Source organism: Pseudophryne corroboree, chromosome 10, assembly GCF_028390025.1.
Source record: "Pseudophryne corroboree isolate aPseCor3 chromosome 10, aPseCor3.hap2, whole genome shotgun sequence".
NCBI classification, from domain to species: domain Eukaryota; kingdom Metazoa; phylum Chordata; class Amphibia; order Anura; family Myobatrachidae; genus Pseudophryne; species Pseudophryne corroboree.
Window position 1 is genome coordinate 187,553,727 of NC_086453.1, and position 24,354 is coordinate 187,578,080.

The 24,354-nt window shown below is 46.7% G+C and overlaps 1 protein-coding gene across 1 annotated transcript; it reads right to left on the reverse strand.

The window, feature by feature from the left end:
• Window positions 1–23,203: 23,203 nt before the first annotated feature.
• On the reverse strand, window positions 23,204–24,142 carry LOC134965255 (olfactory receptor 4E2-like). The gene has a single exon (XM_063941749.1). The coding sequence runs from the start codon at window positions 24,140–24,142 to the stop codon at window positions 23,204–23,206; it is 939 nt and encodes a 312-aa protein (XP_063797819.1).
• Window positions 24,143–24,354: the final 212 nt, after the last annotated feature.

Here is a 24,354-nt window from a genome sequence, read left to right on the forward strand (position 1 = left end):
CCATTGTGTGGGTAGATGCGTGTGCAGCACTGAATGAGTATTTGTTTTATGTTTTATGTGATATATATATATATCTTTATGTATACATAGATATATGCTTTTTAATGTGGCAAATTGTTATTTGAGTATACAATACTAAGATTACTTGGTGATATCATCCAGAGAGCTTATCATAGAGTTAATATACAGCTGGATAAATAATTATATGGAACGCATAGAGTCCTAACACGTGAATGTAGATACAAAATCAAAATGAGGTATGGACCGCAATGTATACGCATGCGCCAATTGGGTGGCGCTTGATTTAAAACTCCGTGCAATTGCAGTGCATGTATGGACACTGAGGAAGCCGCTGAAATGTATATCTAAGCGGGGAAACGCGTTTGTCGTATGCACTGCTAAGGAGTTTTTCATGAGACATCTTTACCCTATTACTGGCCGGCCAGAGACACCTATACTTGCGGACAATATCTGAGATTATACCTGCTATCCACCGAGCAGTGGACTCCGGAAAAGGCTGTATTTGGAAGCGACAGCCGGGAGAGGTATCAATGTGATGTGTGCAAAGCTGAACACTCGTGCGCAGTTAATTATCTTTACTAAAAGCCATAATCATGACATAATATAAGTATAGCTCACACTGTGTTAGGTGCCGCGGTCCACGGCGCCGCTCGGTCTGCTTCCGAGTGATGCTCACGGCCGCCGCACCTCCCTCCCTGCCCGCCCGGCGCCTAGCAACTCCAGGACGCCGTGCGTACTGTAGCTGCTGGGTCCCTGGCAACGCTAGGATGACGGGCGTCCTCAGCCACTGGGTCCATAGCAACGGGGATGCCATTGGCGGACCAGGGCAGCTGCACGGCAACTAGTAATTAGGGTCTGGGGGCTGGTCTTGCTGGCCCTCCTGTCATTGGCCAGCAGGGTCTTTTTATGGGAGCCAGCACACTGCAGCCTTGCCGGTGATAGCTTCCTGTATGCTGTTCCTGCCTTGCAACGTCTGTTCCTGGTCAGCTGTATCTGGTCGATCCTGCTCCCTGTGCTCCTGAGTCCTGGAGTTCTGAAGCTGGTCCTGGGAATCCTTCCAGTCCAACTGAACCTGTTGCGGTCATCTGGGGGTTCTCGCTTGTTGGGGTTCTCTCCCGGTTTCGTGAGTAGCGGCTTCTGCCGCGTGTTGCGGCCTAGGCCGCTTAGTCCTTGTTTTACTTTTGTATTGGTGGTTTTTGCGGAGGTTTCCGCTTTTCACTGTCCTCCCTGGAACTCGGCGGTGCCGTGTGGGGGAGTGGACAGTGGTATCTTTTGTTGTTCTTTTCCTTTGGCGGCGTGCCGCACATATATTTAGTTTTAGGGTAGTTAGTAGCCCCTAGCTTCTGTTGCTTTAGTTAGAGGTCCCCTTGTTATTATCCTGTCTCGGTTCACGCCTTGTCTCACTCTAAGACCTGGGGCATCGGAGATGGGCAGACCTAATCTGCCCTTCAAACGCGGCTGCCGTGGGCCCAAGAAACCATAGTCACTCAGGTGTGAACTGACCACACGGATAAAACAACGGAGGTAGGGTGCTAGGGGCTATTCCCGTACCATCCCTTATTTCAGCGTCACATCCTGGTGCTCTGGACTCTCTACACAAACATCTCTCCAGTTCTGAGCATCAGGAACGTAACAATATCACCGGCCCAAAAACAAAAAAAAAACAAAAAAAAGAATAATATTAAGAGTTATTTGTTTTTGGTGGGCCTTGAAATTCGGCCTCATGAATCTGGCAGTATTAGGACCGAATCCCAGCCAGCTTTTGGCCAGCCAGATTCAGGAACTAACTCAGATGGTTCAGGATCTTACTCTTCGGCTGAGATCGCAGGAAGATCTTTTGCGAGTCTCCTCAAGTATGATTCCAGAACCAAAGATGCACCTTCCTGACCGTTTTTCAGGTAACTGAAAGGATTTTTTTAATTTCAAGGAAGCTTGTAAGCTTTATTTTCGTTTAAGGCCCCGATCCTATGGTACTGAGTCTCTACGGGTCGGGATTGTGATGTCTTTACTACAAGGCGATCCGCAAACCTGGGCTTTTGGGCTAAAAGCCGATGATGTTGCCTTGCTATCTGTAGATGCCTTTTTTAAGTCTCTAGGCCTTTTGTACGATGACCCTGATAGAGAAGCGTCGGCTGAGAGCCACTTGCGTGCACTTAAGCAAGGGAAAAATCCAGCAGAGGCGTATTGTACCGAGTTTCGCTGTTGGTCGAACGACTGTGGCTGGAATGACCCGGCCCTGCGCAGTCAGTTTCGCCTCGGATTGTCTGAAGTTATTAAAGACAGTCTCCTGCAGTACCCCGCTCCAGAGACTTTAGACAAACTCATGGAGCTTGCTATTAAAATTGATCGTCGTCTCCGGGAGCGGAGGGCTGAAAGAGGAGCTAGTTTCAGGCCTAGTCCATGTGTGTATACTTTCCCTGAAGACGTCGAGGAGCCCATGCAAATGGGTCTCTCCCGGCTGTCCCCAGAGGAAAGAACCAGAAGGCTAAATTCTGGTCTTTGCTTGTATTGTGGTAGCAAGGGACATATCGCACGTAATTGCCCGAATAAGCAGGGAAACGCTCTGATCCAGTGAATTGTGAGGGGGTTCACTTGGGTCTGCAGTTGATCTCCTCTAATGATTCCTTATTAGTTCCTGTAAAAATTTCCTTTGGTAGCCTCAGTTCGTTGGTGTCGGCCTTCGTCGACAGTGAAGCTGCCGGAAATTTCATGGATCTTGGTTGGGCTCAGGCTTTGGGCGTTCCACAGATACCTTTGGATAAACGTATCACCATGCACAGCTTGGATGGTGGTCCGCTTTCTAATGGGGTAATCACTCACCGCACACCTCCAGTACAACTGACAGTGGGGGCCCTACATTCTGAGAAAATTGAATTTTTCCTTACCCATTGTCCGGCTGTCCCCGTAGTTTTGGCTCACCCCTGGCTTGCCTTTCATAATCCCACCATAGATTGGCGGTCTGGGGAGATTTCCCGATGGGGTCCCTTTTGTGTTAAGGAATGTATTTCCCGTCCAGTCCGGGTTGCTGCAGTCACCCCAGAACTTATTCCTTTGGAATATCAGGACTTTGCCGACGTTTTCTCCAAGGGTAATGCGGATATTCTGCCTCCTCATCGGTCCTATGACTGCGCTATCGACTTAGTTCCCGGTGCCTCTTTGCCTAAGGGGAGACTATATGCCCTGTCTGGGCCGGAAACTACGGCAATGAATGATTATGTACAGGAGAGCCTAAAAAAAGGCTTCATTAGGCCCTCGAAATCTCCATTGAGTGCAGGGTTCTTTTTTGTTGAGAAAAAAGATGGGTCGCTCAGACCATGTATTGATTATCGGTCTCTGAATAAAATTTCTGTTAAAAACACCTACCCCTTGCCACTGATTTCAGTACTATTTGATCAGCTCCGGACTGCCGTTATCTTTTCCAAGATCGATCTTAGAGGGGCTTACAATCTCATCCGAATAAAATCTGGGGATGAGTGGAAGACGGCTTTCAGCACACAGTCGGAACATTATGAATACCTGGTGATGCCGTTTGGGCTGTCTAATGCTCCTGCTGTATTTCAAGATCTCATTAACGACGTCCTTCGCGGCTTTCTAGGAAAGTTCGTAGTCGTTTATTTAGATGACATTTTGATTTACTCTGAGTCTTTTGAACAACATATTACCCATGTGCGACTGGTCCTTCAGAAGTTACGGGAAAATCATTTATACGCCAAACTGGAGAAATGTGATTTCCACATCACAGAAGTGTCCTTCCTGGGGTATATTATTTCTCCTAAGGGGTTTTTCATGGAACCAAAAAAACTCCAGGCCATCCTAAATTGGGCACAACCCACGAACTTAAAAGCAATTCAGCGCTTTTTAGGGTTTGCAAATTACTATAGGCATTTTATTCATACCTTCTCAGATTTGGTTGCTCCTATTGTGGCATTGACTAAAAAAGGAGCGGATCCTTCCAATTGGTCGCCTGAAGCCAAGTCTGCCTTTCTGGCCTTAAAGCAGGCCTTTGTCTCAGCTCCAGTACTCAGACACCCTAACCCGGATCTCCCCTTTATTGTCGAGGTAGATGCCTCGGAGGTTGGAGTGGGGGCAATCCTTTCTCAGGAAGACCCGGAGTCTCAGGAATTACACCCATGTGCCTTCATGTCCAGAAAATTCTCCTGCGCAGAATCCAACTATGATGTTGGTAATCGAGAATTGTTGGCAGTTAAATGGGCTTTCGAGGAGTAGAGGCACTGGCTGGAAGGAGCAAGGCATACCATTACGGTGTTTACTGACCACAAGAACCTGCAGTATATTGAGTCAGCTAAATGGCTTAATGCTCAACAGGCACGTTGGGCGCTGTTTTTTACTCGTTTCAGGTTTATTATCACCTTCAGGCCCGGTTCCAAGAATACAAAAGCCGATGCCCTGTCACGTTGTTTTCTTCCGGTTCACAATAACCACCTGGCTACTACCCCCATAGTTCCATCGTCTGTCATCCGGGCTGGCCTCACACAGGATTTATTTACACAGCTAGTCCAGCTTCAGCAGCAGGCTCCCAAAGTCACTCCTGCAGATCGTCTCTTCGTCCCTGAATTTCTGAGAGGCACTGTTCTAGCTGAGTTTCATGATAATAAGGTTTCTGGTCATCCGGGTATCACTAAGACCTTGGAGTTAATCTCTTGCTCAGTGTGGTGGCCTAATCTTTCTAAAGATGTAAGGGAATTTGTCCGTTCCTGTCAGGTTTGTGCTCAGTACAAGGTATCTCGATCGTTGCCGGTCGGGCAACTCATGCCTTTAGCCGCTCCTCTCAGGCCATGGTCACATATATCCATGGATTTCATGGTGGACCTTCCTCTTTCAGCTGGATTTCGAGTCATTTGGGTGGTAGTAGACCATTTTAGTAAGATGGCACACTTCATTGCTTTCCCCCGATTACCCTCTGCTCAAGGGTTGGCAGTTTTATTTCTCCGCCATGTGTTCAGGCTCCATGGTTTACCCAGGGATATTGTCTCTGATCGGGGACCGCAATTCATCGCCCGTTTCTGGAAACGTTTTTGTGCCTCATTAAATATGAAACTCTCTTTAACATCTGGGTACCATCCACAGTCTAACGGACAAACTGAACGTGTTAATCAGTCGTTAAAACAGTATTTACGGCTATATTTGGCCAAACTTCAGAATGATTGGTCTGAATTTCTTCCTTTGGCCGAGTTTGCCTATAATAACTCTTGTCATTCTTCCACCAAGGAGTCTCCATTCTTTTCGGTCTTGGGCTTTCATCCTAGAGCCAATTTTTTTTACCCTCATTTTCCAGTCTCCTCGTTGACCTTAACTTCCCGTCTCAGAATGATTTGGAAAAAGGTGCACTTTGCCCTTAAGAAGGCTGCCTTCCGAGAAAAAAAAAATTCTGATAGGTTCCGACACCCATGCACTATTAAGGTGGGAGATAAGGTGTGGTTGTCAACCCGCAACATCAAGCTCCGACAACCCTCGGCTAGATTGGGACCCAAATTTATTGGACCGTTCCTTATCGTTAAGAAGGTCAACCCAGTTGCTTTTCGGCTACGCTGGCATAAATCACTAAAAATTGGCAATACTTTTCACTGTTCCCTTCTGAAGCAGTATTTTTCTTCCAGGAGATTCCCTCGGAAGACTTCCCAGGGTAGACCTCCGGTGGATGTTCAGGGGCAACAAGAGTTCTTGGTGGAGAAGGTTTTAGATTCCAAAGTTTCCCGGGGCTGGCTTTATTTTTTGGTTCACTGGAAAGGCTATGGCCTGGAAGAAAGGTCTTGGGTCCTGGATAACGATTTACATGCCCCTAAACTTAAGAGATTATTCTTTCAGGAATTTCCTCAGAAACCCGGCTTTAGGGGTTCTTTAACCCCTCCTCAAGGGGGGGGGTACTGTTAGGTGCCGCGGTCCGCGGCGCTGCTCGGTCTGCTTCCGAGCGACGCTCACGGCCGCCGCACCTCCCTCCCTACCTGCCCGGCGCCTAGCAACGCCAGGACGCCGTGCGTACTGTAGCCGCCGGGTCCCTGGCAACGCTAGGACGCCGGGCATCCTCAGCCGCTGGGTCCATAGCAATGGGGACGCCTTTGGCGGATCGCGTTCCCCGTTGCCAGATAGGATTGATTAGTTGCTCGTGCAGCAGGGCAGCTGCACGGCAACTAGTAATTAGGGTCTGGGGGCTGGTCTTGCTGGCCCTCCTGTCATTGGCCAGCAGGGTCTTTTTATGGGAGCCAGCACACTGCAGCCTCGCCGGTGATAGCTTCCTGTATGCTGTTCCTGCCTTGCAACGTCTGTTCCTGGTCAGCTGTATCTGGTCGATCCTGCTCCCTGTGCTCCTGAGTTCTGGAGTTCTGTAGCCGGTCCTGGGAATCCTTCCAGTCCAAGTGAACCTGTTGCGGTCATCTGGGGGTTCTCGCTTGTTGGGGTTCTCTCCCGGTTTCGTGAGTAGCGGCTTCTGCCGCGTGTTGCGGCCTAGGCTGCTTAGTCCTTGTTTTACTTTTGTATTGGTGGTTTTTGCGGAGGTTTCCGCTTTTCACTGTCCTCCCCGGAACTCGGCGGTGCCGTGTGGGGGAGTGGACAGTGGTATATTTTGTTGTTCTTTTCCTTTGGCGGCGTGCCGCACATATATTTAGTTTTAGGGTAGTTAGTAGCCCCTAGCTTCTGTTTGCTTTAGTTAGAGGTCCCCTTGTTATTATCCTGTCTCGGTTCACGCCTTGTCTCACTCTAAGACCTGGGGGCATCGGAGTTCGGCAGACCTAATCCGCCCTTCAAACGCGGCTGCCGTGGGCCCAAGAAACCATAGTCACTCAGGCGTGAACTGACCACACGGGTAAAACAATGGAGGTAGGGTGCTAGGGGCTATTCCCGTACCATCCCTTATTTCAGCGTCACGTCCTGGTGCTCTGGACTCTCTACACAAACATCTCTCCAGTTCTGAGCATCAGGAACGTAACACACTGGTTGAAAACTTAATGGTGTGAGGAATTTCATCTGTAAAGTATATCCAATTGGCTGCATGCTAAAGAACTGTAACCTGTGTGAGTAATCCAGGTTTGCTAAATGACCGGACAATTGTCTATTATAACAACTGAGGAAACATACTTATCAGTCGGACATATACATTGAATGGTAACATTCACGCGTTCACGATTTACTGTCAAAAGCTTTAATATTCAGCTGTATAAATAATCAGTGAGGAACAGTTTTCTCTGGTTCGGTATAAAAAGCAGGATTTACCCTGCAAGTTATATAGCTTAATTGTCATATACTGTAATTGTTTTACATGGTATGGGTGTGTAAGATGTATTTTAATATATGATATTAAATCAATAAGTTTTTAGTGTAAAAGTGCCAGCGCTGTTCTTTTTGTGTGTGTTTTCTTCTTTCTATTTCTAGGCTATGAACCAAGCCTTTTGAACATAGCAGCAGACACTTTCACAGTAACAATAGCGCCAGACTATCTCTATTTATTTCTTAGTGTTTAGGACAGATTGGAGAGGTGTGAGGTTGGAGTTAGGTATGCCACTGATCTGTTAGCATATAAATAATGGGTGTAGTATGTGCAATGGGTCCAGGGGGCGCCTATGTTTAAACACTTACCTCTTCAATTGATAGGATGCTGGCAGTCAGAAAAATGGCACCGGAATCCCAACACTGCTCAGAATCCATCAGCATCCCAAATATAAGTATGCTTGCAGGGTTGGGATTTGTCTGCAGGAGAGAGGTTAGGGTTAGGCACTAGGGGGGAGGGTTAGGGTTAGACTGTGGGAGGGTTAGGGTTAGGCTGTAGGAAAGGAGGGTTAGGCTGCGGGAGGGTTAGTCTGTGGCAGGGTTAGGGTTAGACTGTGGCTAGGGATGGGGGAGCAGAAGGGTAGGGTTAACATGCTTACAAAAAAGTGTCAGGTTTCTGACAGTCGGGATGCCACTATCGGTATTCTGACTGCTGGCATCCTCACTGTCAGGATCCCATACCCAACCCATCAGTGCAGAAGCACAAATTATACTGAAAACGTGCTGTGGCCATTTTTTAGAGATTTAGAGATTTGTACACATGCAGTAGAGAAGTCTCCAGGAACAAGGCATGGCTGCCATGTTCTCAGAGACCTGCATATGTGCAGTAGCCTCTGGCACGATACCAGGGACTACTGTACCGCAGGTAGGAGGAGGCCTGCACAGAGTTTACATATGTGCCCCCTCCTCTATTAAATCACCTCTCCAGTGTGACAAAGAGACAGGCATTATGAAGGTGGAAGTGGCAGGACTGAGAGAGGGACAAGCAGGATGGGAACCATAAAATGATGGAGCAAAGGATTTGATGATGGAGGAGCTGGTCAGTAGTATCAATGTAGAATAAAGTTTGAGAAATGTGGCACCCCGGAACATTGTATGTACCCCTTTAAAAGTATCAGAACGGTGTTTGCAGCATGGAGAGTGTCATGCTGGTGCAGCAGGGGTTAAAGGATGGAACAGAGTCAGGTCACATGTCCTGTGCTAATGAGGTAGTGAGAGCTGAGTTGACAGAGAGAAGTAGAGCAAGCAGAGCCTTGTAGGAAGAAGAAGCAGGAGTTGGAGAGAAGCCATTGAAGGAGCTGTACGTGTTATCATGAGCGGAGTGGGAGAAGCTGAAACGGAGAGAACTGGGTGGTCACACAGGGTGGTGAAGAGCAACGCTGCAGAGCTAGAGCAGCAGAGTGCTTCCATGAGTGCAGAGAACCACGAGAGCGGGCGTGAGATGTTGCAGCCTGGAACTGGACACCGCCAGACCTATGCAGAGGTGTGGACGCCAAGACCATCTTGAGAAGTTGAAAACAGCCAGCGAGCGGAACAACCTGAAAGGATCAGAGCATGTAAACAAAGACTATTTGTGTTGCAGACTGCAAGCAGGTGAGTGCTAGACCCAATTGTCCATTTGTCACACATACTGCTCACAACCGCATGGAGAGAAGGGGTGCACCAGACCCTTAATAGAACATCCCACAGAGTAGCCACTGCTTAAACACAGCTACCAGGACAGAGACATAACTTGTAAGAGGAACTTGAGAGAAGAATATTAAATTGCTTAAGGAGTAAAGACTGAGTTGTTTGTCCAAGGAATATTGAGTTACATTAAGGAGAAAAGACTGAGTTATTTGTTCAAGGAATAATTACTACAGAGAAATACTGTCTGCTATATTCAAGAATAGTAACATTGTTGCTAAATAAAACCCAGGATTAATATTGCTTCACTAGTGCCATTACCCCCCATTGCAATCCTGTGGCACTGTAGGCTCTCCATCCCTTGTGCAGCAAGAACAGTTACACCACAGCCCCATTGCAACACTGTGGTGCTGTCAGATTTAAGAGCTCCAACGTAAAATTGCTGGTGAAGATTAAGACATTCTTATCAGGGATAGTTAGAAACATATTAATTGTTATTTAAACAGTATTCTTAAACACTTTCTTCATTGTCTTCTTTTTGTGGAATATGCATGTATCTGTGATTAGATTGATTGAACCACTGAATTATTGAATGTTCCAGTGTACTGTGAGCTGTAGTCAAATATGATATTTTTTGTCTTCTTTAATTCACCATTATTATTGAGGTTGTCCAATTTAGCCCAATAACTGATCAACATCTTTAATCCAGAGTTCTTTGCTGCTCAATAAAAGAAACATCCTGTTGGATTTGCTGTCAGTCCATTATTGTTGCGTATCAATCTATACTACCTCTTTGAGCAAGGTACAATGAACAAGGTATGAGGGAAAACATCTTAGAGAAAGGTTCTATCCAGGCTCGGACTGGCACACAGGGGTACAGGGGAAACCACCTGTAGGCCCCACTGCCTGGGGGCCCCTCCTCCTCTAGGGATCAGGTTCTAGACTGTGCACTTGAATTATATATTATACATATGTTACCTTATACTGCACAGGATTATGATGTATTCTCTACATTATATTGCTGTCATTAATCTGGCACATTATCATGCATGCACTAGCATTAATTACTATATAAATTATCAAGGAATCCAGACCAGGTACTCTATAATGGTTAACCAAACCTTTGTGGTGGCTGGCCGCACCCCCTTTGGAGGCTGACCACACCTCCAATCATGGGCCCCTACCACTGCATCCCCCCGGTGGGCCCTTCATGCTCCAGTCCGACACTGGTTCTATCACATAGCATTGAACACCTGTGATGCCTCTTCCAACCACTTAGACACACCTGCCAACCCCAGGGTGTTACAGAAATAACCCTTGAATTTGGCAGAGAAGAGGTTGTCAGTTTAGTAAGGGGCAGTTTCACTGAAATACTGTAGAAACTGTCCCTTACCAAAGTGACAAAGCACCCATTATCCAAATGCCGGTGCCTCTAATCAAAGCACCCGCGATCCATACACATTACATTGTAAACATGCAGGCAGGGCTGAATTGGGAACTAAAAGTGTCCCTGGAACATTTTATAGAAGTACAGTAGCCCGACATGAGCAGAACCAAATGTGTAACATGCCGTGTAGCCATGGTAGCATCAGTGTATGGGAGAGTTACTGTACTGGAGAGATAGAATACAGAATAAATGGGGACAATTAAGTGTAAGAGTGCAGTGGGCTGTCTATCATGCAAGGAGGGGGCACATGTCAGCAAACAAAACAGGTCTCAGAGATACATTGGCCCACCAGGAATCTTCCCTGTGCACTCTATGGTCAATCCACCACTACCCATGTGTGCGAGTATATGCAGCATGGTGCCACATAGCGCTACCATGATACATGCACCTGTGTGTACGCATAGTGGCATCATTATACAGGTGAAACTCAGAAAATTAGAATATCGTACAAAAGTTCATTTATTTCATTAATTTAACTTAAAAGGTGAAACTAATATATTCTATAGACTCATTACATGCAAAGTGAGATATTTCAAGCCTTTATTTGTTATAATTTTGATGATTGTGGCTTACATCTTAAGAAAACCCCAAATCCAAAATCTCAGAAAATTAGAATCTAATATATAAAAATGAAAATCTGTCATTCTGTCCTTCTGTCTTTCTATACAAATCCACAGTTTACAAGCGAAGATCGTGAAATTTCACATACAAGCGTATTAAAACATGACGGAGGCAACTAAAACTATTTGAAATCCCTAGCACCCCTAGGGGGGCAGACAGCAGCACAGAGTATATCAGGAGACAGCATAACTCCAGAATTGCTGGAACAATGTACTCAAAAATTGGTACACATATGCCTTAAAACCCCTAGCACCCTTAGGGGTGAGGCAGCAGCACTGAGTATTTCAGCAAACCTGGAATGCCTCTGGAATGCCTCTGGAAATAACTCTGGAATGCCTACAGCAATTTACAACAAACTTGGTACACATATGACGTACACTCTGGAAACAAACACTATGGGGGTCAGACACCCCCAGCACCCCTAGGGGTGGAACAGCAGCACAGAGTTTGTCAGCAGCCAGCAAAACTGTGGAAGGCCTGGAGAAATTTACACCACACTTGGGGGGTAATTCCAAGTTGATCGCAGCAGGAAATTTTTTATCAGTTGGGCAAAACCATGTGCACTGCAGGGGGGGGGGCAGATATAACATGCGCAGAGAGAGAGATATTTGGGTGGGTTATTTTGTTTCTGTGCAGGGTAAATACTGGCTGCTTTATTTTTACACTGCAATTTAGATTGCAGATTGAACTCACCACACCCAAATATATCTCTCTCTGCACATGTTATATCTGCCCCCCCTGCAGTGCACATGGTTTTGCCCAACTGCTAAAAAATTCCCTGCTGCGATCAACTTGGAATTACCCCCTTGGTACACATCTGACTTAAAACCTTGGAATGAACTCTGTGGGGGTTAGATACCCCTAACACCAGAGCTTAAAGTGGTCCTTGAGAGGTGGGGGAACTCATTACCCCGCGCGCCGAAGGCGCGCGCTGCAAAAAGGTGGTGTGGCATCACTGGAAGGGGCGTGGCCACACAATAGTACCGATTCAAAATAACGCCTCACAGCAGCATAATCTTATTCACATCCCCCCACATATCAGTGCCCTTTTACACACACAATACCCACAGTAGGAGTAATGCCCCTAACAACCCCCCCCCCCCCTTCCCCCGAAGCTATAGGGATTTTTATGTGTTCACATTTAGATGAAAAGCACAATATAGCAGGATATGTTGAACAACCTTTGCTCACCTCTCCTATGTCTACCATGTGTCCTTTCTACTTTCTTGCTTCCTTTGTCTGTCACTCTCCTTGTGTCTATATCTTCATCCTAGGCAACCCTTACTCCCTGTATACTGTACTTTCCTTTGTGTCTGATCACCTGACTCTTTCTCTCCTTTACTTACCCCTTACATCTCTCACTCCCTGCTACCCTTTCAGGCTCTGCTTCTATCTCACCCCTGTTCCCCTCACTCTCCCATCTCAGCCACATCTTCTCTTATACACCTTTCAGACCGCCACCTCTGAACACATTTTATTGGCACATGAATGTGCATAACCCATGTTCATGTGCGGTCTGAAAGGGGCCAGGATTGAAATACCGGGTCGAGCGACCCAGTATTCCAACTTAGGTAGCGAGCAAGGTTGAACACATGTTCAACTCAACTCGCTGTGCGGTGTGAACGGTAGCCGGGTTGAGGTGTGCATGGATGTGTGGCGCTTGGATATCATGTGATCTCCAAGCACCGTCCCCCTCTGTGTCACTGCTGACATCACCAACCCGGCAATATGCCGGGTTGCAGTCAGCGGGGCGCCTGAGGTGGGTCACACGCTGGGAGCTTCCGTGTCAGGCTCCAGGGTGCAACCTGTCTTAGGTGGTCTGAAAGGGGTGTTACTCTCCCATCTCACCCCATGCTTCTCTCACCACCCTCACACCAATCTCACCCCCTGCTCCTCTCTACCCCATCCCAATCTCACCCCTGCTTCTCTCATCATCCCCTGCCGTCTCATCCCCTGTTCCTCTCATCATCCGCCTGCCGTCTCACCCCCTGTTCCTCTCATCATCCGCCTGCCGTCTCACCCCCTGTTCCTCTCATCATCTGCCTGCCGTCTCACCCCCTGTTCCTCTCATCATCCGCCTGCCGTCTCACCCCCTGTTCCTCTCATCATCCGCCTGCCGTCGCACCCCCTGTTCCTCTCATCATCCGCCTGCCGTCTCACCCCCTGCTTCTCTCATCATCCGCCTGCCGCCTCACCCCCTGTTCCTCTCATCATCCGCCTGCCGTCTCACCCCCTGTTCCTCTCATCATCCGCCTGCCGTCTCAACCCCTGCTTCTCTCATCATCCCCCTGCCGTCTCACCCCCTGTTCCTCTCATCATCCGCCTGCCGTCTCACCCCCTGCTTCTCTCATCATCCCCCTGCCATCTCACCCCCTGTTCCTCTCATCATCCGCCTGCCGTCTAACCCCCTGTTCCTCTCATCATCCGCCTGCCGTCTCACCCCCTGTTCCTCTCATCATCCGCCTGCCGTCTCACCCCCTGCTTCTCTCATCATCCGCCTGCCGCCTCACCCCCTGTTCCTCTCATCATCCGCCTGCCGTCTCACCCTCTGTTCCTCTCATCATCCGCCTGCCGTCTCACCCCTTGTTCCTCTCATCATCCGCCTGCCGTCTCACCCCCTGTTCCTCTCATCATCCGCCTGCCGTCTCACCCCCTGTTCCGCCTGCCGTCTCACCCCCTGTTCCCCTCACTCTCCCATCTCAGCCACATCTTCTCTTATACACCTTTCAGACCGCCACCTCTGAACACATTTTATTGGCACATGAATGTGCATAACCCATGTTCATGTGCGGTCTGAAAGGGGCCAGGATTGAAATACCGGGTCGAGCGACCCAGTATTCCAACTTAGGTAGCGAGCAAGGTTGAACACATGTTCAACTCAACTCGCTGTGCGGTGTGAACGGTAGCCGGGTTGAGGTGTGCATGGATGTGTGGCGCTTGGATATCATGTGATCTCCAAGCACCGTCCCCCTCTGTGTCACTGCTGACATCACCAACCCGGCAATATGCCGGGTTGCAGTCAGCGGGGCGCCTGAGGTGGGTCACACGCTGGGAGCTTCCGTGTCAGGCTCCAGGGTGCAACCTGTCTTAGGTGGTCTGAAAGGGGTGTTACTCTCCCATCTCACCCCATGCTTCTCTCACCACCCTCACACCAATCTCACCCCCTGCTCCTCTCTACCCCATCCCAATCTCACCCCTGCTTCTCTCATCATCCCCTGCCGTCTCATCCCCTGTTCCTCTCATCATCCGCCTGCCGTCTCACCCCCTGTTCCTCTCATCATCCGCCTGCCGTCTCACCCCCTGTTCCTCTCATCATCCGCCTGCCGTCTCACCCCCTGTTCCTCTCATCATCCGCCTGCCGTCGCACCCCCTGTTCCTCTCATCATCCGCCTGCCGTCTCACCCCCTGCTTCTCTCATCATCCGCCTGCCGCCTCACCCCCTGTTCCTCTCATCATCCGCCTGCCGTCTCACCCCCTGTTCCTCTCATCATCCGCCTGCCGTCTCAACCCCTGCTTCTCTCATCATCCCCCTGCCGTCTCACCCCCTGTTCCTCTCATCATCCGCCTGCCGTCTCACCCCCTGCTTCTCTCATCATCCCCCTGCCATCTCACCCCCTGTTCCTCTCATCATCCGCCTGCCGTCTAACCCCCTGTTCCTCTCATCATCCGCCTGCCGTCTCACCCCCTGTTCCTCTCATCATCCGCCTGCCGTCTCACCCCCTGCTTCTCTCATCATCCGCCTGCCGCCTCACCCCCTGTTCCTCTCATCATCCGCCTGCCGTCTCACCCTCTGTTCCTCTCATCATCCGCCTGCCGTCTCACCCCTTGTTCCTCTCATCATCCGCCTGCCGTCTCACCCCCTGTTCCTCTCATCATCCGCCTGCCGTCTCACCCCCTGTTCCGCCTGCCGTCTCACCCCCTGTTCCTCTCATCATCCGCCTGCCGTCTCACCCCCTGTTCCACTTATCATCCGCCTGCCGTCTCACCCCCTGTTCCTCTCATCATCCACCTGCCGTCTCACCCCCTGCTTCTCTCATCATCCCCCTGCCGTCTCACCCCCTGTTCCTCTCATCATCCGCCTGCCATCTCACCCCCTGCTTCTCTCATCATCCCCCTGCCATCTCACCCCCTGTTCCTCTCATCATCCGCCTGCCGTCTCACCCCCTGCTTCTCTCATCATTGCCCCCCACTATCTCACTCCCTGCAGCTCTCATCACTGCCCCCACTATCTCACCCCCTGCAGCTCTCATCACTGCCCCCACTATCTCACCCCCTGCAGCTCTCATCACTGCCCCCCATTATCTCACCCCCTGCAGCTCTCATCACTACCCCCCACTATCTCACCCCCTGCAGCTCTCATCACTGCCCCCACTATCTCACCCCCTGCAGCTCTCATCATTGCCCCCCACTATCTCACCCCCTGTAGCTCTCATCACTGCCCCCCACTATCTCACCCCCTGCAGCTCTCATCATTGCCCCCACTATCTCACCCCCTGCAGCTCTCATCACTGCCCCCCACTATCTCACCCCCTGCAGCTCTCATCATTGCCACCACTATCTCACCCCCTGCAGCTCTCATCATTGCCCCCCACTATCTCACCCCCTACAGCTCTCATCATTGCCCCCCCACTATCTCACCCCCTGCAGCTCTCATCATTGCCCCCACTATCTCACCCCCTGCAGCTCTCATCATTGCCCCCCACTATCTCACCCCCTGCAGCTCTCATCACTGCCCCCACTATCTCACCCCCTGCAGCTCTCATCATTGCCCCCCACTATCTCACCCCCTGCAGCTGTCATCATTGTTCCCCACTATCTCACCCCCTGCAGCTGTCATCATTGTTCCCCACTATCTCACCCACTGCAGCTCTCATCACTGCCCCCACTATCTCACCCCCTGCAGCTCTCATCATTGCTCCCCACTATCTCACCCCCTGCAGCTCTCATCATTGCCCCCCACTATCTCACCCCCTGCAGCTCTCGTCATCCCCTGCCATCTCACTGCACTGCCCTGCCTATTTCACCTCCCGCTTTTTCATCATCACCCCCGGCCCGCCATCTCACCCCCTGCTGCTCATTCCCCACATGATCACATCCAAACCTTCCGCGTCCGACGAGCGTCCTGTTAGCGGCCGCCAGACAGTACTGAGTTACGGATCAGCTGCCTGGCAGCGCCGCTGCCGCCACTGCCTGCTATAACGAGCGGGAGGCTCATTGAAGCAACCACGGATTGAGGGCCTTCAGCTAATGAAAAGCTGCCACTTGGCTGCTTCTCACTGGCTGGTTATTCACAAGCCGTGATTGGCTCTGACGCCGGTCCAGCGAGCAGAGATTGGCTGGCAGCTGCTTTTGCTGCTTCCAACTCCTGCTGGGACCTGAAACATTTACTTGTTGGTGGACGGACGGAGGCGGAACTGGTTCCGCCTTCAATTAGAAGTGGCAGAACGCAGTTCCGCCCCGTTCCGGCCCACTTTAACCCCTGCCTAACACCCTTAGGGGTGGGGTAGCAGCACTGAGTATTTCAGCAGACAGCAAAACTACGGAAGGCCTGGAGCTATTTACACCAAACTTGGTACACATCTGACTTACAATCTTGGAACAAACTCTGTGGGGGTTAGACACCCCTAGCATCCCTAGGGGTGGGACAGCAGCACTGAGTATTTCAGGAGACAGCAAAACTATGAAAGGGCTGGAGCAATTTACAACAAACTTGGTACACATCTCACTTACAATCTGGGAACAAACTCTTTGGGGGTTAGGCACCCCTAGGGGTGGAACAGCGGCACAGAGTATTTCAAGTGACAGCATAACTTCCGAATGGCTAGACCAATTTACAACAAACTGGGTACACATATGACTTCCACTCTGGAAACAAACACTATGGGGGTTAGACACCCCTAGCAACCCTAGGGGTGGGACAGCAACGCAGAGTATGTCAGCAGTCAGCAAAACTGTGGAAGGCCTGCAGCAATTTACACCAAACTTGGTACACATCTGACTTACAATCTTGGAACAAACTCTGTGGGGGTTAGACACCCCTAGCACCCCTAGGGGTGGGACAGCAGCACTGAGTATTTCAGGAGACAGTAAAACTATGAAAGGGCTGGAACAATTTAGGGGGTAATTCCAAGTTGATCGCAGCAGGATTTTTGATAGCAATTGGGCAAAACCATGTGCAGTGCAGGGGAGGCAGATATAACATGTGCAGAGAGAGTTAGATTTGGGTGTGGTGTGTTCAATCTGCAATCTAATTTGCAGTGTAAAAATAAAGTAGCCAGTAGTTACCCTGCACAGAAATAAAATAACCCACGCAAATCTAACTCTTTCTGCACATGTTATATCTGCCTCCCCTGCAGTGCACATGGTTTTGCCCAATTGCTATCAAAAATCCTGCTGCGATCAACTTGGAATTACCCCCTTACACCAAACTTGATACACATCTCACTTACAATCTGGAAACAAACTCTGTGGGGGTTAGACACCCTTAGCACCCCTAGGGGTGAGGCAGCACATAGTTTTTCAGCTGACAACATAAATCTGGAATGCCTGAACCAATTTACACCAAACTTGCGACACATATTACTTACACTCTGTGAACAAACACTGTGGGGGTAACACACCACTAGTACCCCTAGGGGAAGGCCAGCAGCACAGACTATATCAGGACATGCATGATATGTCAGTGATGACAGGGATGCATGTGACAGGGCCATTGACATGATGTGAGGAGGGGAATGGAGGTAGCGCAAACCCACGCACTGAGAGTTATATAGTGGAAGTAGCACGGTCCCCCAGCAGCACAGAGTATTTTAGGAGATACATAATGTGCTGCACTATATAAGAAACTGTGGAGTGTTTGGGGGAGGAGGATCTATCTAGGTACTTATCTAAAATATAAAAGCAAACAATTGTGCTTCAGCCCTTCTGGCCTTCTGTCTTTTTTTATACAAATCCACAGTTTACAAGCGAAGATCGTGAAAATTTACATACAAGCGTATTGTTATTTATACTGTGTATTTAATATTTACATTTATTTTTGTAAACATTCTTAAAATCCCAGGCAATGCCGGGTACTCCAGCTAGTATTACATAAAATCAATAAAAAAAGGATTTTAAATACAGAAATGGTTTGGGCCCCTCTTGCATGAATTACTGCCTCAATGCGGCGTGACATAGATTCTATCAGCCTGCGGCACTGCTGAGGTGTTTTGGGTGGACTGACAGAACAAGGGAGAAGCTTCCACTTGTCTGTCAACATGTTCCCACTGACGCTTATATATTGTACATGCAATGATTTCCAGATATGTGTACTTGCTAAAACGTTAATTGCATAATTTCACAATATCCATATCAATTCCAAGTTTATTTCTAACCAGTTATCTAAATACAATTACTTAAAATTTACAGGCAGAAGAAACAAAATACCCAAAATCAGCTCCATTTTCAGGGCCGCAGCCACAAAACAAACATGTTTCACTCAACCTGTTTATTTTCTTGAGATTCTTTTTTTATGTCTGATCTAATTGGATAGCCTGTTAAAAATTATTGATTAAACAATGGGGGAAAAAACTAAAAAATTATGTTTTTTGCACATGATTTTTTATCGAGCCCAAGTGGATACCCCTATGTCTTGTACCGTCCATAACTCACTGTTTTTCTTGTTTTGTTCATTTATTTATGTTAAGCACTGTGGACCCCTTGTGGTACCATATAAATAAATGATAATGATAATAATAATAATTAATTGATTTGAGCAATTTACCATTTTTGTGTATCACTGTTCTGAGTGCGTTGTATGGGATCATTAGCTGGAGAGCATGCTGGTCCTTGTAGTGCCATTTGGAGGATCTAGGGGTGCTTCCAGGTGACTTAGCTCTCAATTTAGAAATACAGATGTAGCCATGCTCATCTTACTGCGATGCGGCATGCTGCATGGCGTGCCAGGCTATCACTATTTGCAGCCAGCGATCTCTCCATTAATTCCATTAGGAATTAATGGAGCGATCACCAGCATGCCATGCAGCATACCATGTTGCAGCATGCCGCATTGAAGCAAAGAAGAGCATGGCTACATCGGAATATAAATGTATGTGCTATTATCATGTAACAATACACAAATGTATGATCCAAAGTGGGTACTATTATCATGTAGGTTTAGGACCACCATATTAGTTATGCCGTGAAGTGGCTGGTGGCTTAATCATATCTTTGCAAATATATGTAACTGAGATCTCTGCATTTATACTAATATATAGGATGTAAATCTCATTTACTGGTCTATTATAGTGTTCTGTGGGAATTCTGTGTTTTTCCTTACAGCATCTATGCAGAGGATCGGTATGCATCACCGATGGACAGAATGTCGGCAGTCATTATACTGACGCCAGCATCCAGGCCACAGGCATGCCGACAGAGTGGCGAGTGCTATCAAGCCCCTTGTGGGCTCACTGCGCTCACCATGCTACAGTTGCGGTGGCTCACTGTGCTCATTACAGGGTATATTCTACCTCTATAGGTGTCGTTTACACCCATAGAGGGAGTATAGCCTGTGGCGCCAGTATTCCGGCACCGGCATTGTACTGCTGTGCGGGATCCTGGTGTCGGCATTGTGATCACCAGGATTCCTTGCAGTGGTATGTTAACCTCATACCCTATACGGGCTGCATTGACACTTAGCCTGAATATGACATCTCCTGGACAATAAACACATTTTCATAGGAGCTGATCCAGGACTCCATAGTTCCCACTAGTCATAGCTCAACAGTTACTAGGAGGACTGCCATACAACAGCTATAAAAAAAATACCAGTGAGTTATGCTGAGGCTTCCTGGGAGACAGATTAAATCACTTTATATAAAATTATTTTTAAGATTGTATTTGTGGCTGGCTTTGGTCTAATGTGCCAGTAAAATAGGATGGTAACATATACTGTATATATCGATTTATCTATATATCTATATCTATAGATCTTTATCTATCTATATATACACACTATATACATGTACAGTATATATATATATATATATATATATATATAATGTAGAAGGTGGACGGCGGCACTCATCAGATTTGGTTCAAAGTGAAAAAATAACAATTTAATAGTGCCATGAAGCCAACATGTTTTTGTATTTAAAATCCTTTTTTTATTGATTTTATGTAATACAATACATTTTCTTACATTTTGATTTTGGGGATATCTCAATATGTAAGCCACAATCATCAAAATTATAACAAATAAAGGCTTGAAATATCTCACTTTGCATGTAATAAGTCTATATAATATATTAGTTTCACCTTTTAAGTTGAATTACTGAAATAAATGAACTTTTTCACAATATTCTAATTTTCGGAGTTTCACCTGTATTTGTGCTTAGAAGCAAATGGTGTCCAACTCTTAATGAGGTCCATTATGTTTATTGTGTGAAATACATTGGTTGGAAGCAGGATCTTTTTTTCTCTTGGGTATTTGAGCTTTAGCACTTACTATAATAGCACATTATGACTTTTAGCACTCACTATAATAAAACATTTTTATTTAATCTCTTTAGCTCTAGAAAACTACAATGTAGATAGTGTTAGCTATATATTCATATTTTTTTAAATTCAGGGGCAAAATTACTATGCACCTGTTCCTGAAGAAGACAAAGTTCTTTGGATACAAAGTAATAATGAGACACACACGGAGGTATTAGTCCCAACAAATACAGTTTATTGAGAGAAGTATTACTTAGCTTGATCTGAGTGTCAGTAGAAAATTCAGCATGTTTATCCCAGAGAGCCCCACCACTTGCTTCAGGGTCTGGAATCAGGTTGGTCTACAGTATTTCACGTGGTCACACACTGCAGGCTTTGTCCCAACATAGAGGCTCTTTTTACACTTGTACATTGCAGCTTATATAGCTTGCTCCCTGGGAAAATCTCCCAAATAAGCATTTAACAGGCACAAAGGTCAATCTAGAAAATGCACATGAATACTAATAGACATTAGGGTGTACTGTTGCCTCAATAACGAGTATAAGAAATACAGTAACATCTCTTTACAAGGTATACATGGATTAAGGACAAGATGAAACGTAATTGATCTTTCTGCAACTCAAACACTTATCTGTCTGGTCATGTAACTATGGGGGGAGTGATCACACTGATCATGCCCTCCTTTAGATTTTCCCCTGGCAGAGGGGTGAAACTACGAAAAGTGTTGCTCCCCATCATTTGCATAAGGGGCAGTGGTCACACCTCCCACAATTAGGGCACACCCCGTACCCATACCCGGAAGGGACGCATTGGGCACAGCAATATGTGCTAGTTTTTGGCAAAGGAGGGGAGGGCCTCCCTGTCTTAAGTGCCTGGGGCCCCCTGAATGCACATCAGCTGTGGTCCTTTCTTGTGAAACACACTTCTGTGTGAAAAAGCACCTTTATATCAGCTTGTAGTATAAGCTTTTAGCCCTAACTGTCCTTTAAAAGACACCATTTTGTATCCATATGACAGCACCACCTTTTAAAACCAAGCCACCTTCATTTCTGCTACTGGATTTAAAGGTGCAATAATATTAAATATAAAACACAATTGGTTATAATATTTCCCCTTTAAGTCAAACAATTAAAAAGCAAAAAGACGTGGCATCTTTGAAAAGGGACAAATAGTAACTTTACCCTTTGGTCTCTAATACATTAGATTGTTTACCTTTTGTAGTATGTATTGCCATCTTTCCCTATTCACTATATTCCCAAGCACTTGCTTCTTCTGTTCCACGCAGCATACAATAAGGGATGAAAGCCAAAATGTGCCCAGTCCTTTATACAGTAGTATACTTGGTTTTGTATTTATTACTTATGCAGAGGTAAGTGGTAGTTTTGTTTGTATGGAGTGCTGGTCTTTCTTGAATAACAACTGTGTGCTCCTGATGCCAGCACTTCCCTTCTATTGTACTGTTAGAATGCAGTTTGAGTTAGGCTAGTGTTTTGGATTAGGGTAAAAATAGGGGCTATAGTAAGAGGCTAGAGTTAAATGGTAGGCTCGAATATAGAGTTAGAGTAATACACCTTTCAGACCACACATGGCGGGTCGCACCCAGGAGCCGTACACGGGTGCTTCCCGGGTGCGACCAGCCTCCGGCCTCTTTCACACTGGTGTCCCACCCCGGCATATTGGTGGTTTGGTGACATCAGTGCTGATGCACGTGGAAGCGGCGCTTGGAGATCAGAGGATCTCCAAGCTCTGCTTGTCCATACAGTGTGAACGGGAAATGGGTCGCATTGACCCTGCAACCCATTCACACTGCATAGCGACCCATGTTGAAGCAGTATTCAACCCTGGTTACTACCAGGGTTGAAATACTGGGTCACTCAACCAGGGATATTTCCCCTGGGTCCTTTCAGACCACACAGCAACTTGGGTTATGCATGATCGTGTGCAGTAACCCGAGTTACAAGCTGGCAGTCTGAAAGAGGTATAAGTTTGGTGTTTTGGTAACTATTTGGAATCTTGCCCTCAACCACAAGAAGACACAGTTGATAGCAGTGACCCTAATTGCTACTAAAACCCCAAACTTTAGCCGATGCTTTAGTTCAAACCCTAAATTATTCTGGCACAGTTGTGGGTTAGTGTTAGGCTAGGGTTTGAGATACAGTTAGGTCTTGAGGTTAAGATAGAATTTTGGACTAGGTGTATGCTATCATTTGGGATGAAGTTTAGGCAAGAATGTGGGTTTGGGATAAAGTGTGGTGTCTTGGTTGCTATTTTGGATTTTGCCCTCATCCTCAAGCAGAAACACAGTTGTTAGCAGGACACCAAACTGTTACAAAAACCCCAAACCCCAAATTATAGGTACACCGTAGCAAGTTTATACAAAATCAAAAGCAGTATGGATGGTTATTCATTCTCATGTGCAGAGACTGGGAATGTTCTTAGAGATATGGCTTCAGGGGTGTACAGACAAGCAGGGATTTAAGGGATTCCATGTAACAGTGATCTCCTGCTATTACTTGGAGGAATGGGATCCACCAAAACACACACCGTTTTTAAATTAAGCTACAGGCTAAGTCAAACCCCACTAATTTTGTTTGATGACAATTAGGGCTGTCAGGTTTTGTGTGGATCTAACTACAGTATCATTTCATTTTGCTACATGTACTGTAATTCGCTTGTTTATTGGGACTATTAAATGAAAAGTAGATAGTGTTCAACATTTGAAGCTTGATGTTATTATTCCTTTTTCCTAAATATTTTTTTCTCCAGGAATGATCTAATGGCTGTTTTTACCTCTTTGTTTCTTAGGGTATAAACAATAGGATTTAATAGGGGTGTTACAACTGTATAAAATATTGACACCATTTTATCTGCTGCGTATGATGCCGAGAGTCTCAAATAGATGAAAACGCTAGGTCCAAAAAACAGAGTGACTACAATTAGATGAGAGGCACATGTGGAAAATGCTTTTCCCAGCCCTTCTTCACTTCGAGTTTTTACTATGGTGTTAATAATTCCCATGTAAGATATAAGCAACACAATAAAACAAACTGCAGAGATCATCCCACTGTTTGTAACAAATACTACTTCAATAAGAAAAATATCTGAGCAGGCTAATACAGACAAAGGATGGATATCACAGAAAAAATGGTCTATTCTGTTTGGGCCACAGAACTTCAATTGACATGTTACGATTGTTTGGATAATGGAGTGAATGAAACTTGCAGCCCAGCAAACAGCTTCAAGCAAGTGACAGACAGTGCTGTTCATAATACTAGAATATCGTAGTGGGTTACATATGGCAACGTAGCGGTCATATGCCATTACTGTAAGAAGGATGCACTCTGTTCCTGCAAAGAAGTGTATAAAAAATAGTTGTGTAATACAGGCGTTGGGGGAGATGGTGTTTCTCTTTGAAAGAAAATTGACTAACATTTTGGGAACAGTCACTGTTGCATAGCACAGGTCTACAACAGATAGCTTACTAAGGAAATAATACATAGCTGAATGGAGACGTGCCTCAAAATGTACCGTTACTATGATCAGTAGATTCCCAAGCAGTATCAGAATGTAGACAATGAGCAAGAGAATGAACAATGGGATACTCAATTTGGGGAAGCTGGCCAGGCCAAGGAGGGTAAATTCCAGAATTGTGTGTTGGTTTGTAGAATTCATCTTCTTTTACTTCTACCTCTTTACTAGAAAACAAGATGTAATCGCATTAAATAACATTTGTTCTAGAATAGTATACAGGTTGAGTATCCCATATCCAAATATTCCGAAATACGGAATATTCCGAAATACGGACTTTTTTGAGTGAGAGTGAGATAGTGAAACCTTTGTTTTTTGATGGCTCAATGTACACAAACTTTGTTTAATACACAAAG

Excerpts from the sequence above, each read along its gene's own strand:
- LOC134965255 (XM_063941749.1), bottom strand. The coding sequence starts at position 24,142 with ATGAATTCTACAAACCAACACACAATTCTGGAATTTACCCTCCTTGGC.